Source organism: Bactrocera dorsalis, chromosome 3 (genome assembly GCF_023373825.1).
Source record: "Bactrocera dorsalis isolate Fly_Bdor chromosome 3, ASM2337382v1, whole genome shotgun sequence".
In the NCBI taxonomy this organism is placed as follows: domain Eukaryota; kingdom Metazoa; phylum Arthropoda; class Insecta; order Diptera; family Tephritidae; genus Bactrocera; species Bactrocera dorsalis.
In genome coordinates, this window is record NC_064305.1 from 91,503,357 (window position 1) to 91,522,256 (window position 18,900).

The window sequence follows — 18,900 nt, forward strand, 5'->3', positions numbered from 1 at the left end:
GAATTCTCTTTATTTTGACATTTTATATTCATTTCCATACGGTATTGATAAACAAAATATAGTTATTTGGTAAAATAATTTTGTAAAATATTCTTAAACTTATTTAAGTAAACAAAGTGAAATGGGTGAGCGCAAAGGGCAAAATAAGTACTATCCCCCTGATTATGATCCGAAGAAGGGCGGACTTAATAAATTTCGTGGTACGCATGCACTACGCGAGCGGGCTCGGAAAATTCATCTGGGCATAATCATTATACGTTTTGAAATGCCCTACAATATCTGGTGCGATGGATGTAAGAATCATATAGGAATGGGCGTTCGTTATAATGCGGAAAAGACAAAAGTGGGCATGTACTATTCAACTCCTATTTATAAATTTCGAATGAAGTGTCACCTATGCGACAATCATTTTGAAATACAAACCGATCCTGGAAATTTGGATTATATTATTCTATCCGGGGCACGCCGACAAGAGAATCGCTGGGATCCGTTACAAAATGAGCAGGTTGTACCCGAGACTAAGGAAGTACAGAAACGACTATTCGATGATGCGATGTACAAGTTGGAACACCAAGCCAAAGATGTCAAAGCTGGTGAGGATGCAAAACCGGTGCTGGAACGTTTAGTTGAACGTAATCGGAGTGTTTGGGATGACAGTTACGAAGCGAACTGCCGTTTAAGGGCAGAGTTTAGGGTGAGTGTTTTAGTCATATTTATAAAATTAGTTTAAAAGTATTAATTATAAATCAATTATAGTCTAAAAAGAAGGAACTAAAGGCACAAAAAGAACTTGATGATCAATTACTTGCGAGAAATAGTCTTGATATAGCGCTTTTACCAGAAACTGCACAAGATAAGCAAATGGCTGAGTTGATGATGCTACAAAGCAAATCAGCCCAAGAAAGAGAAGCAGAAAAAAGACTGGATATTTTAATGAAACCTGCCCTCCCAGGTGCTACCAAAACAACATTCGGTGGACTAAAAAGGCAGAAAATACTAAATACGCATCTACAATTTGGAGATTTGGGTATTAAAAAGAAAGTCGAAAGTGCAGAAAAAACAGTTACCACAGGAGAAGAAAATCACACACAAAAAGAAGATTGTACGCCATTGGAGCCATTGGAGGACATAGAACAAAATGAAAAATTAAAAAAAGAGGAAGCCAAAGTAATAAATTTGCCGAACAGCTTGGCTCTAGTCTGTAATTATAATAGTAGTGGTGAAAATGATAATAGCAATTAAATAAATTACATACAAAGTTTTATTACCGAAATAACATTTGAATACAACCAATAACATAAAAAAAACAATATTTAAAAAATAATTATTTTACAAAATAAACACACTTATATGATTACAACTTACAACTCTGCTGTTTCACAGCCAGATTCATTATTTCCATTCCCACCATCGTTAGCATATAATATAGCCAATGCACGCTCCCGCAACTCGTCGTGATCTGTAAATTCCTTCAAACTGTTAAAAAAAATATTGGATAAGTTTTGAAAAATTTATTGAAAATATGCACTTTGTTTTTAACTTACACATTTTCCACATCGAGTAGCTTTTTATAATAAAAATTTCTTTCATTTAATATTGCCGCAGTCTACGAGAAATAATAGAGAAAAAGAAGCAATTACAAGATTCGAGCAAGAAAAGGTGTCAATCAATATGCACAAACCTGCTCAGCCAGTTTATCCCGGGTCTCTTGTAAATATTTCAAGCTCCTTGGTGAACCACTTTCGTCCGCGTTAAGCTGCGTTGAATTCGCTGTTGGTGGCGTCATATCCGACCCTACTCGGTTTAGTACTTTTTTCGTCGTTTTTGTTTTGAGATTAATTTGCTGCTTCTGTGTGGTTGGAAGCTTCACATTTTCTTTACCGGCTGCATGCACATCATAAAACTTCTTGAACCATTGCAGAAATTCAAAGTTATCCTGAAATCGTCCTTTTATCAAACGTTCAATGGGCACGGACTTTTCGTAGTTTATACGTGTGAACGCCATTTGAAAGAGTTTTAAATTGTGCAAAAATTCATGTTCCAGTTTTGCATTGACTTTTATCTTTTTCATACCGACCGAATTTGGGAAGAGCATTTCCATAATTTGGCAATAAGCAACACCTATTGAGATTTTCAATTCGTAATTATGCTTGGACAGATATAGAAATATCACCAGTACCTGAGCAGAGATCCTCAATTTTGGTATATTCACCTTGGACGGTTGTATTAATCCAACGCAACATTTCGTGGCGCGACAATTTCTCTGAAGAAGCGTGCGTTAGAGCAACTGGAATCTTTGCATCCGACATGGCTTGGGTACTCATTTTTATAATTTATAATTAATAAAATTCTCACTTTTTGTTATATACTTTCTGTTAAAGTTAATAACTAAACCGATTTCCAATGTTTGCTTTTAATAACGGATCAACCAGTATTTTACACAGCATTGGCGCCCAAACAGCTATAAAAACAAACACAATAAAGTAGCTGGTGAAGAAACTGTGACACCCAATAAGCAACCCACCCTGTAGGAAAAAAATAATTTCTCATTGAAAACAAAAAAATGTCTTTACGACCTTGGCGTGACAGATTCGAAATATTTTTTTATATATTTTAAATTTAGAACTCGTCTAATATTTTATTTAAGTCACAGTAGAGATATGTCATACACACTTTAGAACAAAATTATTTTAAATTTTAACAAGATTTTCCTAGAGCTTACTAAACTTCTCCACCTTCTTGACAAATTCTATAAAGTCTGCATGCAACAATTTAGGCATTTCTAAAGCAACAAAGTGACCGCCATCTTTATAGAATGTGCTGTGAATTAAGTTCCGATATTTATCCTTGAGTTGATTGTCGTGAAAGTGTATCAAATCGTGTTTGAAACGTGCGCAACCCGTCGGCACATCTGTCGGAACACTATCCATATGCAGTGCGCGTTGCTCGGGGGAATGATGTTCGGCGAATAGACGTGAAGAGGTCGTTATGGAATCAGTCAAATAATAGATCATTACATTATCCAGGAGCGTATCCAGCTTGAAGCGTTTACGCAGACCACCGTTAGAACTATCTTTGTAGTACTTATTCGTCAAAGAAGACCACTTTTCCAAAATGTAAGCTGCTAAACCGACGGGATTGTCAGAGAGCACAGCGCCAATTGTGTCCGGTTTTGTAGCTTGTAGATGATAGTATCCAGTTTCTTCAATTAAACGTTTTATTGCCTCCCAATGTGGGAACATCTCCTCGAAACCATGGCGGAAGAAAAAGTTTGGCTTTATGGCATTTAGAATTCCCTTCATAACCGATCTACCCGTAAATACAGTGCATAAATTTGAATGATATCCAAGTATATTTTCTGGAAACAGTGTTGCCATATGCGAGCCGATTACCGAACCGAAACCACCGCCTTGTATGAAGAATTTCTTATAACCCAGGCGAAGCATCAAGTTGCGCATAATGACAGCGACTTGCGCTGGTCCCAGACCTTTCCTCGAAGTACCCTGTAACCAATGCTTCGTCAAAAACATATTCAGCAATAAACAGTTGTTGTAGCTCACCTCCGACCAAGCGAAACCCGGTATACTCGGCACTACCACATCGAATATGTACGGGTTGTTTTTATCCAAATGCGTTTGCTGCAGCTTGTGCATGAGTGGATAAAACTCCCGTATTGAGCTGGGCCAACCATGCAGCAAAAGTACAGGATAATGGTGTTTGCCAACCTTGTTCTCGTCGTAAATCATTAAATGCAAAAAGTGCATACGCAGGCTGTAAAGAAATTACGAACTTTGGGTTAAATTTAATTATAAGGAATATGCTTGGAGTTCCATTTCGGAATGACTAATGGGCTTTTATAGGAATTTAGTTTAGGAAACAATATTATGAGATTCGCACTGATATGTGTGAGAAAGTCGCTGATGGAAAGACTTTATTATACGTTCGAAGATTGGTTGAATTTTTTCGACTCCTCCGCTTCTCTTCTGCAAAAACTTACCCCTGAATTTCGGTTGTAAAGTGGTTGAATTGCCACATGAACACTTCACGTTCTCGCCAACGTGGCATATACTTATCACGCCAATAATCGACGATTTTCAGTAACTCCTGACTGTTGAAACCATTTCTAAAATCTGGAGTCATTGACTCAGTCAGACGTAATGTGCGATTCAATCTCTGTCGCAGTTCGTCAATGGTCTGCAATATGAGGTGCGTAAAAGTTATGATTAGACTTTAGGTGAATAATTAACGACAATTAACTGTGTCATACCGAATCCGGGAACATGAGTCTATTAGTAACAACCTGCGATGAATTTTTCACATATGCAGCCCAGTCTTCTGGTTCCGCGTCCTCTCCCCACCACTGTCGCAGGCTTAGCGTTGGGACCTCTGATTCGAACACCGAGTTCATTTGTCTGTAAGCGAACATAGCCCCGATAAGGCAAATAATACCGAGAGTCCACTGAAGTTTCTTAAGCCCTAGCATTGTTATTCTATGTAGTCAAGTGTTGTTTCTTAAAAAAGTACGAAATTTATTAACAACACGTCACAACTTTTCATTCAACTGCACTCTTCTCAAGCGTTGGCCGTCATTTGTGGTCTTTGCGTATTGCTAAACGTCCACTGAGATTGTGACAACGCTGCAAGCCAATTAATCTGCCTGCTTTGTTATCAGTTCGCAATTGGTTCGACGTTTGAGGACGGAAACGTTCATGTACATTATTGGAGCAATAGGTAGCTTGGCTGTTTGACTGACAGCGTCGAGTGCTTTAAGATATACAAAGATAAGGCTGCTGAAAATTAAATGTTATTTAGAAGAGTATCGAAGTTTTAGTGAACCGGGAACGAAATCAAATTTCCAATTACATATTTAATGAAGTAAAAGCTCGTATATACGACGAATGGGAAGGCTGTAAGCATATAGGAGTGCTTAAAAATAAAATATATTTTATAAATATGAGAGAATGTTTACCAAGTGCCTTCCTAAACTTGTGCAAAGCTCTGTTAATTTTTACATTTTATATAAAAAATAATTAAGTTTCAGTATCTATTTAAAGAAGAGAGTTTAACTACGTGTATTTGTTGTTTTCTCTAATCTTATCTAGTCACTATTTCATTTCGCTGGCGTCTAGTTAGTTTACAGTTATCGTTTTGAATCTTGATTTTTTATTTACTTCACTTAAAGTTCTTAAGGTTAATTTTCTTGCTATTCATTGACAAATTTCCAATATTCTTGAAGGTGTTATGGGGCCCATGTGCACATAAAAAAAGGTAGCCCGATCGGTTTCGGCACTAACTCGTGGAGTATTAAAGCCTGTTTGGGTCTTCACATAATAAATCAACTGCTTTTAGATGTGTAACTTTTCAGCATTTGACTTGTAACTACTGATTCAACAGTAAAAACAGAATTCGCGCAATACCTGTATTGGAGAGGGGCGAATCGAACAAATAACAGGCCATAATCAAATATAGATACGTATAATAGAAACACCACTAGCCAAGTAGACCAGTTCGAGCCATGGTGAAGCCGAACACGACGTTTATTCTTGTTTTTATTCCTTGTAATATCGTAAGAGACCTATTCAGCGTTTTTAAAATATGAAACAAGCAATTGGTTAATTGATTTCATCGATCTTTTGTCAGGCATAAGCCATTACAACGATTACTGCTGGTGTCTAGTTCGGTTTGAATTTACGAGTCTCATTTCTTCCTTCCTTCCTTACTTACTCAGAGCTACAATTGCATAGACAACCTTGACATTGATGTAATTTTACGTCTCTGACCTCATTTGCGAAATATTTTATTTGCTTACAGACAATCGGTAAAACATCCACATATCTAGCCAACAATTTGTATATATTTGGCAAAAACCTAATGGACTTAAATTGGAAAATCTATATTTTAAAACCGTTATAAATTACCTTTCTTAATAAAGTTCTCGTAGAGCGTTCGCGGTTTCTCCCTAGATGGAAAGGTCCCCCACTTTTATAAAACGTACTTTTTACTAGGTTTTCATATTTACACAGTTCGACCGATTTAATACGCGCACAAGCCATGGGGTTATGCATGTGTATGCGCTTCAAGATAAACTCACAATCTCTTTCCTCAACCAGTACGCCATGTAGAGGCGTTGCGAAGTTGTTATTGAATTGGTTTTATAATTTATCGCGACAGTGTTCGTGAAGCGTCAATGCTGAATTTTTTTGTCAGACCACCATGCCAGACTTTTCTAAACTTCTGATTGGTCCAAGTGTGGAACTTTCCCAATACGTAAGCAGCCAAATCGCCCAGATTGTGTGGCAAAACTGCTCCTATGGTATCCGATTTTGTAGATTGTATATGATAATATCCAGGCTCATTTACAATTAGCGATATTTCCTCACTGAAAGTTCTTAAGAATTCTTGTTCCTCCCTTGTAAGGGATGCGAGGCGAGTCGACCCCTGGCAACACAAGTTTTCAACTGGAAACCTAAAATGTTCTTCGCAAATATTGCAACCTTATTGAAAGTAATCACCGCACCCCAACCAGTTCCACGCACGTTTAGTTCCTCTAAACTCTAAGTAAAGATGAGCCGAAGCCGAAAAAAACAAGTTAAAGCAGGTTTAAAATCTAGGTTATTTAATCTGGGCTTTTGCGCTATGATATGGCACCATTGATTCTTCGTAAATTTTTGAAACATTTTCTAGCAATATCGTTAGCTCCGTGTGACTTATGGCTATTCAGCAAACTCAAACCACTGCTCCGGGGAAACCGTTTTGAGTCATTTGAAGGCATTAAGCGTGAATCACTCCGCGCATTGAAGTTTATTCCGGAAGCTGTCTTTAACAACTGTTTCGAGGATTGGAAAAAACTTTGGCATAAGTGTATTGGGGTGTAGAGGGACTCCTTTGATGGGGACGACATAGATTTTGAAAAATAAATTTCAAAATTATGAACAAAGTCTTACTATTTTTTGCTCATAGTAGAATATATTTTAAGATTTTAAGCAATTATTCTGAAATTAATTGAATCTGTGTGCGCGTGGAAAATAGCTACTGCTCAATAGATAATAATTTAATAGTGGATGTTGTACCGTTAACTGTTTTGCTGACTGAAACTACTACCCCATATCCACGAGCGTTAGATGGAGCGTAAGTTTGACATCCGTGAAAAAAAGCTTGAAAGCTTTCATATTAAAATTTGAGAGCCAATGGTTTTCGTAGCAATTTTAAAGCTTAAGCGAAATATTTTAAAGTTTATCAAGGGAAGTTTTCTCATTACGAGTAGTTATTACCTTTTGTTATTGTACAACGTTGCATTAAAATGATTATTATTAAAATTTAGTTTACATTTTAATACAGTTCATAGAATTTCAATGCGATAAGATACTACCACTATGACTAATATGCCGGTATACATTCAGTATATAATGAATTATATATGTAAATGTGCAAACCAATTTAGTTTGGTGACATATTTTTTGCGTTCTGCTAACGCACTCTTAGAAGTTTTCGCACGTGTTCGGTGTACAAATTCGTGGGCTGATTTAGGGGTCACTTGAACTTTTACTCACTAGCTGACGGGGGCGACGTTGTGCGTAATTTATACTTCATAACAAACGCGCCGTTAGCTCTGTCTTCACCAGGTTGGACAAAGAAGCGGAGCAATTGGGTCTGGTGGTGAACGAAGGCAAGATGAAACAAACAAACAGTCGTTGCATTCGCGACTTGGCTCACACGTTACTGTTCACAGTCATAACTTCAAAGTCGTAGATAATTTCGCCTATCTTGGAATCAGCATTATCACCAACAACAACGTCTGCCTCGAAATCCAACGCAGAATCATTCTTGCCAACAGGTGCTACTTCGGACTGAGTAGGCAACTGAGAAGTAAAGTCCCAATACCCAACTCTACAAGTCACTCATTATTCCCGTCCTGATATATGGTGCAGAGGCATGGACGATGACAACGCGACGATGAGGCGACGTTACGAGTTTTCGAGAGAAGGGTTCTGCGAAAGAATAAGCATCACTCTGAGTTTGCTAATCACAGGATTTACTAAAATATGCCTAGAATAATTTTTGTGCCAAGAAACCCCTTATTTCTTCTTTTCTAGCCAAAGAAGCTCAAATGTAAATTTATATAACGCTTAAGTAATAATTCGCCAACACGCCCGATATTAATTATCCTAATTCACCACATTTTAAATAAACGCCCCTGGCGGTAATTGCAAGTAACGGTAAATGCCCACTGCCCACTGCCCATTTGCTTAAGTAGGTTTTTGTTCTTTGGAAAGTAAACATTGTCTTATTGACTTTTCACAGCATCAAGCGTCAGTATCAATGCACATTGGGATATGTATGTGTATGTGTGTGTGTGCAAGGTATTATATAAATATTTGCTTACCATTTAGCTATGACTTGCAGCATTAGCTTGTCTTCCTCTGCTTTATATTGAAGTGTTTTATTGGCCAAAACACTCCAACATCATTTCAATTCATTTTCAGCTTCATTTGCTAAGTAAATACACCACTAACGGCACTCGGCCAGCCACTCGCCAAAATCAAGGACGCACTCACACATACACACATACACACTTACACACACACTTATATAATATATACAAGTATTTAAATAAGCCTCCATTGACTTATGTGTGCGGCATCCACCGCGAGCCACGGCAGCCGAGGCCAGTCTATCAGCAGCAAAAATTCGAATTCGCCACAGTGTGGATGAGTTCATTGCTTTGGCTTCTAGATTTCAGTTGAATGTTGCCATAGAGCAATAGAATTTTAGTGGCGAAACAGTGAATAAATTTTACTGGGTTCTATTGGCAGATATGGAGCAGCCTAGGCAGGGAAGACTGCGTTGCAGATTTGCATGCCGTTAGTTACACTGGTGTCTGTGCAAGTATGTGCATATGTACTCTTGGTATAACTGTAAATTTGCTTTCCGTGTACTCAGCTTAGTGTACTTATGCATATGATGTGCAATAAAGATTGAACAGTCAATATTACCTTCGTGTTTATTTTGCTTTTCACTTCCAATAATATTACCTTAATAACGGCAAATTCATAACTACCGATGCACATACCTATTTGCAACACAAATAAGTGAAAATGGGTATAAAGACGATTCATGGCATTAAGTACATTTATAGGATTCTTCAACTAGCAAATTATACAAAACAACAAAGTGCTATAAAGCTGGTCTCGAACCCCAAATCAGCTTAGAATTAGTGCGTAACCCCTTGAACTAGATTAGCTCCATTATGGCGAAGATTTTGATGAAGACGAGCTTTGTTCTTTGATAAAATCGACGAGTTGTGACTTGTAAAATTTGGTCATTGTTCGTCGACAGAGGACTCTATAGGGTTTGTGCCGAAAGTAATTGGACTGAGTCGATTAAACAAAATTTATTGCATTCTTTAAAAACTTTCAAAATATGCTCCTTCTGTGTCGATGCAGCGCGATTTCCAAGCATTGAAGGTGTCACGGAAAGCAATCTCCGGAAGAGCCTTGAGAGCCAAGATGCATGCTGCTTGGATCCCCTCTGTCGCCACAAAAGAAAAGAAAGATTGTCTCAAAAATCCATACTCATCACTTGTGATTACGTTATTCAAAAATTGTTGGTCACTTTACAGATGCTCAAATTTTTTTGGCACACTTCCACTCGCTGCGATTTCTGGTCGTCAGTGAGCACTTTGGGACCATCTTCGCGCACACCTTCAAGTGCTCCGTCACAATGTCATGAATCGCAGATTTTGATAAATTTAATATCTGGGTATTTAAACGAATACTTAGTCGACGGTCTCAAAACTTTTCGCACACGAGCCGCATTGTCGGTGTTTGTCGAAGTCGCAGGTCTCCCAACACGGTCTTCGTCGGCGACCTCTTCCCGGCCCACACAAGTGCAACCTAGTGCAACCGAAACACACCACTTCTTGCTAAAGCAACATCTGGGTAAGCCTTCTTGATCATATCAAAAGTCTCTGTGGCAGATTTACCGAGTTTTACACAGAATTTAATCGCTTACCTCTACTCTAACGTATGCTACATTTTCGGCTTGCACCACTCACAGAACCTCGTCGCGCGAAAATGTTTGTCCTGACTCTTCAGATGCTCGGAGACAACTGACCAGTCGCGGCGGAAGAAAATCAGTCTTATTACTTTCCGGAGAAATCCTGTATTTCTCTATTGCGTACTCAGTCCGAAGTAGCGCCTGTTGGCAAGAGTTATCCCGCGTTGGATTTCGACCCTGACGTTCTTGTTGATGTTAATGCTGGTTCTAAGATAAATCAAATTATCTACGACTTCGAAGTTATGACTGTCAGCAATGATGTACCTCGCTGCTTACATGAAACTTGTAAAGTATTAGGATATACTCGTATTCATACCTACATATACATATATGTGCCGGGGCACCCTAATGTACACTACATACAAACATGTGTTCAGAGTTTTCATTAATTAATTTGTTCCAATCAAAGTTATCTTCATTGTTATTTGCGGAATATTGATTTATATTAAAAATACCGAGCCATAAACTGATACCGTTAATGGATTAGACTAAATAATCTAATCAGGGCATTGAAAATTCCCACAATAAAGCAATAGCATCCGATTTAAAAATAAAGATATTATTAATGCGAGTATTATATGGTGATTGGCAGGTGTAATCCGACAATTTGGTAAATACCGAGTTAGCGCGTCAAAACAGAACAGAATTTATGTCTGATAATTAATACAGGAAGAGATAAGTAATTGCTATTCACATAAGCTTATGCATCTATGTATGTATGTATGCAAGATTTGTAAATATTTATGTGGGCCTGCAGCGACAACAATGTTTATATGTACAACTTAAGCGTTTCAAATTTTAGATTTACAAAATATGTATGTACATATGTATGTAAGACGCACATGGCGAATTCAACATTTTCTCTGGCTTCGCAGTATAATCTCCAATATTAAGCACTTCGATGCTCCAGCTTTCTCTGTTCGAAAGAGAAGGGGCAGTTCAACATTCAATTGAAGAAGCACTATTTCAAGGATATTTCTTTGACATCAGAGCTATTTGTAAAATTTTGCAAAATAGCAGTTCTGCGATTCCATTATTTTTCATTCTCTGGGCATATCAACTATGTGAGATCTGTCTTCTTTCACTTTATTAATAGCTTTTGCAGCAATGCCATTATTGCTGTGGGACAATATTTCTTATTACAGCTTATTTATAAATAAGTTCTCTTCTGTTGTATAAAACCAAAACATTTAAGTCTCTCATTTTGTCGATCGCAATATATTGCCTCCACTTCTAGGTTGGTCTTAAGGTCAGGTTAGATTAATAGGTCGATGCTACAGACAGACAGATAGAGTTCTACTTTGGCTGCTTAGAAGACCAGTCTGTTGTCGTCCCTAAAACTCCTATATAGTTAATCACCGTCACCTGATAAATCTACAAAGCGTTTGAGTCTATCACAAATTCGTTGAGACGACTGATGTTGATTCGGCTATTTTTACGGATTCATCCAAGGGGTCTTAAGGCCGTACCTGACGGAATCTTATAAGATATACCAAAGGGTTTTGAAGGAAACTTGAAAGATTTAGGTAAAGATCTATGTTAACAATGTACAAATTTTTAGTTTTGACAACTTTTTAACTGAGCAACTTGAGAGCTCGCTTGGAATGCTCAAAACTCTGATTGAACATAGCAACATTGGATAAGTAGTATATACATAATGATCAAAATTAATGGTATAACCGAATTGTTTTTCTATTTGACAATTTTTCAATAAAAATGTCTGATTTCTGGCCACATCTTTAATACAAAAATTCTAATGAACCATTTTTCAGTATTTCAAGTAGCGACATTTGAAGCCTTCCTCAGTAGCAATTTCCAGTCGGCCGTCTCAACTTAGAATTGCATTAGCGAGTAAATAGCAGGTTTTCACATTAATTCAATATTATGGTAGGTTCGGGTTTGTTTACACTTGCACTAATAGCTCTTCATACATATGTACATATACACACTTGTGTATCTGCATATCTATGTCTATACACATAAGTTAATAAGTTCGTATAGAAATAGTCCACTGCTGGGCAACAATAACAATAGCGTCAACTTTCATAAACGTGGGCTGTCGGGCCCCCACGAAGGCGTCGCACAGCCACCGACACTTCTCAGCAATTTTGTTTTGCTATCGCCTTCGCATGCCTATGCACTGTTGCTGGCGCTTGCTGCTCACCACTATAACCTGTTGCCTGGCCGCACCGTGGCGCTTTGTTGCGCAACATTCGCTCAACGTGGCCACCGCCAACCAAGTAAGCAGCAGCATGTTGCTTCAGCACGGCCTCACGTGTTTTTATCGCGTCGTACCTTTGTTTTCGTTTACATTTCTGTTTTCGACTTCGTTTCTCAATGTTGCTGGCGCTATTACTACTGCGCCATTGTTGTTGTTGGAGCATAGCCATCGCATGTTTTCAGTTTTGGCATGCCGTGCTGTGCTCCCCGACGTGTAAGCAGCGCCAGTTTTCGTTTGCCGTTCGAGTACTGTGTGTCGTCGCGTAGGGGGCGGCGCGTGCGAGTCAAAAACAGAATAAATATCAGCCACGTTGGATATAAAATCGAAAGCGCTTCGAACACTCACTTCGCGCACACACCATAATTGTACCGTTGGGTGGGTGAGCAGTTTTGACAGTTGACGAATGGAATAATTAAATTCCATAAAAGTTATTGAAATTATTATTGTTGTTGGTACCGGTCGACCGGAAGCTTTGTGCGTTTGCGATTCTTGAAAAACCTGTTAAGTTCATTTGTGCATTGATTAGCCGCTGAACTGTCACAACGCCTTGCCGCACAACACCAATGCACTGGTGCAAGCTGTGTCGACGCAGCAGAATTCGCGGCAAACTGCTTGCATTGCAGTTGTGCTTGTAGTTGTTGTTGGTTTGTTTGTTTTTTGTTTTTTGTTTTTCAGTTTTTGTTTGGCTGGCGGCGGACCTGTGCATGCGTAGCGCGGTGTGCAGTATTTTTAGTGTTTGAGCAAGTGCAAATACAGTCGCGTGCACAGCTGCATACGCGCGAGTGTTCATGGGAAAGTGCATCAAGGTTTTCGCCGCCGTGGCGAGTGTGAATGCCAAAAAATGTGTGTGTGATTGAGGTATGGTATTTTGTTGCTCATATTTGACGCAAATATGTCGACAGACCAATCATAATCAAAATTTCGTAAACACTTTATTGCTGAGCGCGGCGAAGTCCCGCGTTTTTTGTGGGGGCGCGTCTGTTGACACGCCGCGTTGTTTTGTTTGCTGTTTGTGATTTCAGAATGTGCCGTGAATATCCACAAATTGATACAGCCGACTCATACACATACGTTCAGTTATGCGCATTTGAATTGTTTTGTTGTTGTTTTATATATTATTTTTTATTTTTATATTCTTGAAGGCAGTTAAGAGTTCGTTCCTCGCAATTTATTTGCAAATTTTAAAGAATATAAATTGATTTGTTTTTAGACTCAAAGTTCACTGTGCATCGTGTGCACGTCAGATGCATTGGGGCTGCCGATTTCTTCGACTTATTAAAATGGCCTTTGGAGCATTTGCTAAGAATATTGAAAATCAGAACGCGAACGAACGAAAAATGTGCGTAGGTGGCCTGTAGGAAAGTTCCCCCATTCCCAATGAGTTTGCAGAAAAAAGTAAATCTCAAAAAATAAAAAAGACGGCGGCGTTTTAGTCTATAAAACAGCAACTGCCTTCAATAAGTTCAATGGACTTCATAAGTTAAGATAATATAAAATTCTACGAGATAACAGAGAAATACTTTATGCATATTTCTCCACAAGGTAATTTATTGGAGATCACCCCAGCCTGAGATAAGTGCTTCAATCTGATAGCTCTCTCTTTCACCCCGGTCAGCATGTACCAAATTGTGATCTTGCAGGGTTTTGAGTATACTTAGACGACACAACCTAGCACAAAGAGCTGCTGAGCATAATTTCTTGATTTTTCAATGTTTGTGGTGCTCAAAGTGCGTTCTTTTGTCGGTGTTCGCCGTCGAGACCTTAAGTAATATTTATCATTCACTCTTCGCATTTTTTAATCCAAAACGCTATAAAATGTCTTATCATTAGTTGACTTCGTTTTCACTTCATAATAGGTCTCAGTTCGTTGGTTTAATAAGCCCCTAGATATGTATAGTATACTCAACAGCTTACACATATTCTGCACAATCGTACTGTGTGTTCTTCAAATATCAGCCGTTAACCGAATGTTGGCTGGATTGGGACCGGACATAGCAAAGCAATGAGTATTTTTTAGTGTGTGAGATAAGTTATTTTTATTGACGTAACTGACCAATTGTCACTGACTAGTAGGATTTTTTCGACCTCGACGACATACGAAAATACTTTTTCGACACCAAATATTACTTTTTCGAAAAAAAAATCATATTTTCATTAAAATATGAGTTCAAGTACCAGATTTCGAAAAAATAGATTTGCACCAATCACATGATACGGTTTACTAAGAGTCATTTCATTTACTTTCAACAATTTAATACAAAAAGGTTAACGTAGAATAGAAATGGTCTTCTTGGTGGAGTTTTTGGTTATATTTCCCACCGGCAGTCAGGCAGTATTCTGGTGTAAGCTATTGAGATTTTGGTTTTGGTTGCTCACTGAACTGGTTTTATTTGCGTTGGTTTCAAACTAGTGAGGACTTTCTCGAAGAAATTAAACGAAGTCAATATAAAAAAGAAAGTCACTTAGAACATCACTACTTCCAGAACAACACAAATTAAAACATCACAAGTTCCTGAAAAAAACTCAGCAGTCCATTTGGTCTTACTGTTCTAAGTGTTCGCCAGGTGATTCATAAACAGTTAAATTCAGCGCAAAAATCAACAGGCTCCACTGTAATAGTTAAGAAAATAAAAACACGCCCGGCTAGATAGTCGATAGCATCACTCACACTGGGCCATTCAACCACTTGCTTGTATGCCAGCTACAATGCGCACACCAAGTTAGTTTAAACTGGTTGCAAAGCACGGACGCGCCGGCATAAATGATAATCAAGTGTGATATGAACCAGTTATGTAAATATGTAAATAGGCGAAACACTCAAAAGTGCATGCTGATAACTGAAATGTTGGCGGAAAATTATTCATAAATACGAGAACACATTGTAGAATAGTTTGTAAAAATACTTTGGCACAAAAACAATTGGCTTGTGTCGAAAAGTCAGGTTTCTAAATGGCAAGACATTCGATATGCACATGCACAAACATACATATATGTGTGTGTGTGTTAATGTGTGAGTATTAGCGGTGACGACTTCAATTTTGAACTAATAAAACTACGTCGGAAAAAAGCCGAATCTGCGCTTTGACCGCAGTTTTAATGAGCATTCATAAAGTTGTAATTAAGTTTTCACATTTGCACAAATTTTATTAGCATCGAGCCAAATAACGTCGGCGGCCTAGTGAAAATATTCCAAAGGGCAAACTGTCTAACTGCTTTCGGCCAGAAGTGACAGGTCAAGGCAGATTTGGCATTTGCTCAGGCTTCTTAAATTATGAGAGCAACTTGTTCGCACGTCAGCCCTATAGATAACTAAAAAGTCGAGTGGCTGCGTAAATAATTAATCTTCTGGTTTTAAAGCAAGTAGCCTTGGGAAAAGTAGGTTTTATTGTTATCCGATCACAAAGTGAACCAGTAAGTACAAAAAATAGCTGTTGACATATTTCTGCTTCATTGATTGAAATAGTTCTATCACTTTATATACTGCAGTACTGCTTTATCTGCATACAGCCATGAACACATAAATAGCGCACTTGGTCTCGGTTATTTATTTAAGTTTATAAGTTTATCAATTATGTATTTAAAAAATCATTTATTTCCATTTAATTAGTAAATTTTGATTTCATTATTAAAAATTTTCGCATCAAATCAACTTAAAATTGCCACGTAAAAAATATGACAAAAAGGAAACCGTACTTTTCTGCAAGGATATAAGCTACATAACAGTAACAAATAGGTAGATACATATAAAATGTTTAGTTTTAAACTAATTTTCGGTTGATAAATTATTTATATGTCCATGGCTATATATTACGTCGTTGCTGGATTTTCGTTAGTTTTTGCTAATGTTAATCATCCGCCATGGTTCATTTTCAAAATAAATCGTGGTCAACCCTCTTCAAAATTTTACCAAAGATGTCAACCCTAAATGTGTGAAACCTTCATTTCTTACAAAGTATTGGGTAGTCGAAAAAGGCTTTTCGTATTTCGATTAATATTATATTTGAACTTTAATGAACCAATTATGTACCATTTTGGTCGACCACGTTTTGCCAATTTTTCGCTAGAGACATTATTCCATCAGTGTATAACTTTTCTCGGCGAAAAACTGCGACAAGCCCTTTCTGTTGATCAGTTCTGGCCATTTTTTTCGATTGTTTGCTTCAATCTAATCATTTGTTGACAGTAAAATGTAGAATCAATCGTTCGACTAGGCTGGAGTAGCTCTTAGTGGATGATTCCTTTCCAATTCCACCAAACACTCAGCATAACCTTTCGAGGCGTCAATCCTGGCTTTGCGACTATTTGTTGAACTTCACCACGCTTTGATCATGATGTTTTTCACACATTATTGTCGTATTTGATCCACTTTTCGTCTCCTGTTATTCATGTGGTACCGAAACATCGAGCTTCTTTTTGTAGGCAGCCTTTTTTATATGGTCCAAAGCCGTTTGATGATGAATGTTAAGTTCCTTAACGATGTCATAGCTGTTTATGTGACGGTCCTGGTCAATCTTTTCAATAATTTCATCGGCTTTTTCAACGATAGGTTGACCCTTTTTTATACAAAAATTGCTAAATATAGCGAAATTTTTCATTATTTTCACTCATTTTTGAACAACTGCAACTTTTTTCAATTTTTTTTTTGTTAAATGAAGCTTAAAATCTCACCGTTGCAACACTATATGGTAGGATACAATGTGATTGGTAGCACTGGGGACATCTATCATCAAAATACGAAAAGACTTTTTCAACTACCCAATATAATTTACATTTGAGAACTCCAAATATTTAGTTAGAAATATCTATTAATATTTTAACTGCCTCAGATTGACTACACCAAATTTGTAAACGAACAAAGCCGCTGCCACAAACTCTCATTTATATTCTTTAAAATGATAATAAAATTATTCTGATAGTCCCCATCGCACCTGACAGCAGCAAACTCAGAAGCGTATCAATTTGCTGTCAAGTTTGGCGTCGCCGCTTTGCGATCAACAATTCAAATTAGCGCTAATTCGCGTAATTAAAATGCTCCGAAATAGCTTCTCACACCAACGCAAACAATCGCCGTTACGCTCACAACTCCAGCGTTCGCTCATAAAAAATCAGGTTTATGACCAGTTACCGTTTAAAAAAGGGTCCGCATCCCTTGCAATGCAATTAACAAATAACTGACCAATGGCACTGTGTCTGCTTGTGTTCGAATGGTTGTGTGTGTGTGTGTGAGTGTGCTTTGAAAGCAGCCAATCTCTCTCAGGTTCAAAAGCAAACTTTATTACTTTCCTTAGCCACATAGAACTAATTCGTACTTTAAAGAAGCAAAACTTGAGAAAGTCTTCCACTCACACACATACATATACGCAATATTCAGGCATTAACACGTATATACGCTTGGATATGTTGAATAATTGAGAACCAGATGGCAGAAACGATGACTTTCTTGAGTCAAATGCGGTTTTTCGGCAAAGAAACTGTTTCTGAAAAGTTTTAGTCTAACGATTTTCAAATAACCAGCAAATAGTGGCGTCTCGAAATCACGATTAGGAGGGGTCTTGCCACTAAATTGTTGTTTTTGGCTTATCGGAAATAAGAGGGAAGCAATAATCGAGCCTACAAAGAAGGCTAGAGGGGTTTCAATTTGAAGTATTTGACAATATAAAATTGTCAATTGAAAGAGAGTTCCGCAGAAGCTGCCCTCAATAATTTAAAATCTCATAAATATTTAGTTCTTTCTTCGACAACACCATTTAAACTGGCCACCGCATAAAAGGGAGTAGTAACCACATTAGTCTCGCAACTGTTGAACGCATTGCTGGGGCGAAGCTATCGACCACACAAGCCACCACATTTATGAAAAGCAAACTGACAAACAAACAAACAAACATAAATTTCAATTTTCCACCAAAATACCGAAGTGACTAAAAGGCCAACGCTATGGATCTCTTGGGAACTTTCAGAGTTTTTGAACTTTTGTTGTCGCTACTGCTAAGCTCGAGAGCGCTGCTGAAGTCGGTGAAATCGGTGGAAAAAGCGCAAGCCAAAAAGCAAATTGAAAACTGCAGTCAGACGAAACAAAGGCAACAAAAAACTCAGCTACCAACGACCGAGTATATTTTGTTGCCACAACAGCTACTTTCTGCTGCCAACAAATGCCAACGCGCCGCTTAAAGGGATAAGGGAAAAGTATTAAAAGTGTCCGAATGATGATTGCCTTGATTGCGATTATCACTGGCGAATACACGAAGCAAGCAGTAAGCAAACGTAACTGGGCAGCTGACACCATCTAAGCGCGTTCCCCAAAGGATTTTTACGTTCAGCATTTAACATTAAGTGACAAATATAAAATCCTACCATGAAATAAACATTCAAAAGGCAAATATGTATGACGAAGCGCTGCAAGCTGGGTACTGGGACTTTCATGGCGATTTTGCGCACGAAGATTTAGCTAATGCTCAAGTCAGATGAAGTCAGATGTTACAGTTGTCCTAAATATAGCTCCTATTGACTGTGGGATGGACCAACCGATATTGAGATGAAAACTCCTTAAGATTTGTGTGTAAAATTTTTGCTGATTTTTTCGATTTTAATTTTCTTGTGACGAACATGGAGTTGCTTAATTCGGC

The 18,900-nt window shown here is 38.0% G+C and overlaps 4 protein-coding genes across 8 annotated transcripts in view; 2 read left to right on the forward strand and 2 right to left on the reverse strand.

Annotated features, from left to right (window-relative positions):
* The first annotated feature begins 21 nt into the window (after positions 1-21).
* LOC105230540 (coiled-coil domain-containing protein 130 homolog) lies at positions 22-1,252 on the forward strand. The gene is made up of 2 exons (XM_011211347.3): positions 22-694; positions 757-1,252. The coding sequence occupies exons 1-2, from the start codon at positions 122-124 to the stop codon at positions 1,240-1,242; spliced, it is 1,059 nt and encodes a 352-aa protein (XP_011209649.2). The 5' UTR covers positions 22-121; the 3' UTR covers positions 1,243-1,252.
* On the reverse strand, positions 1,244-2,466 carry LOC105230539 (microtubule-associated protein RP/EB family member 2). Of its 2 annotated transcripts, none has more exons than XM_011211345.4 (4): positions 2,180-2,466; positions 1,682-2,121; positions 1,545-1,606; positions 1,244-1,476 (listed from the first exon to the last, which is right to left on the reverse strand). In XM_011211345.4, the coding sequence occupies exons 1-4, from the start codon at positions 2,322-2,324 to the stop codon at positions 1,362-1,364; spliced, it is 762 nt and encodes a 253-aa protein (XP_011209647.2). In that variant the 5' UTR covers positions 2,325-2,466; the 3' UTR covers positions 1,244-1,361. The 2 variants fall into 2 exon arrangements, with proteins under 2 accessions (XP_011209647.2, XP_011209648.2); XM_011211346.4 differs by having other exon boundaries at positions 1,244-1,459; positions 2,180-2,463.
* A 117-nt stretch (positions 2,467-2,583) lies between these two features.
* On the reverse strand, positions 2,584-4,700 carry LOC105230541 (juvenile hormone epoxide hydrolase 2). Its single transcript, XM_011211348.4, has 4 exons — positions 4,268-4,700; positions 3,998-4,194; positions 3,561-3,771; positions 2,584-3,503 (listed from the first exon to the last, which is right to left on the reverse strand). Exons 1-4 carry the CDS (start codon positions 4,481-4,483, stop codon positions 2,712-2,714), a joined length of 1,416 nt encoding a protein of 471 aa, XP_011209650.2. The 5' UTR covers positions 4,484-4,700; the 3' UTR covers positions 2,584-2,711.
* A 7,774-nt stretch (positions 4,701-12,474) lies between these two features.
* The window catches only part of LOC105230542 (hypothetical protein), a 33,040-nt gene continuing 26,614 nt past the window's right edge, over positions 12,475-18,900 (forward strand). The window contains exon 1 of one of the 4 annotated variants that reach the window (XM_011211350.4): positions 12,475-12,656. The gene's annotated coding sequence lies outside the window, so the exon portion shown is untranslated. Of the gene's footprint in view, positions 12,657-12,804; positions 12,922-12,981; positions 13,136-18,900 lie in introns of those variants that run through there. The other 3 variants (XM_011211349.4, XM_019991901.3, XM_011211352.4) reach the window with 3 other exon arrangements.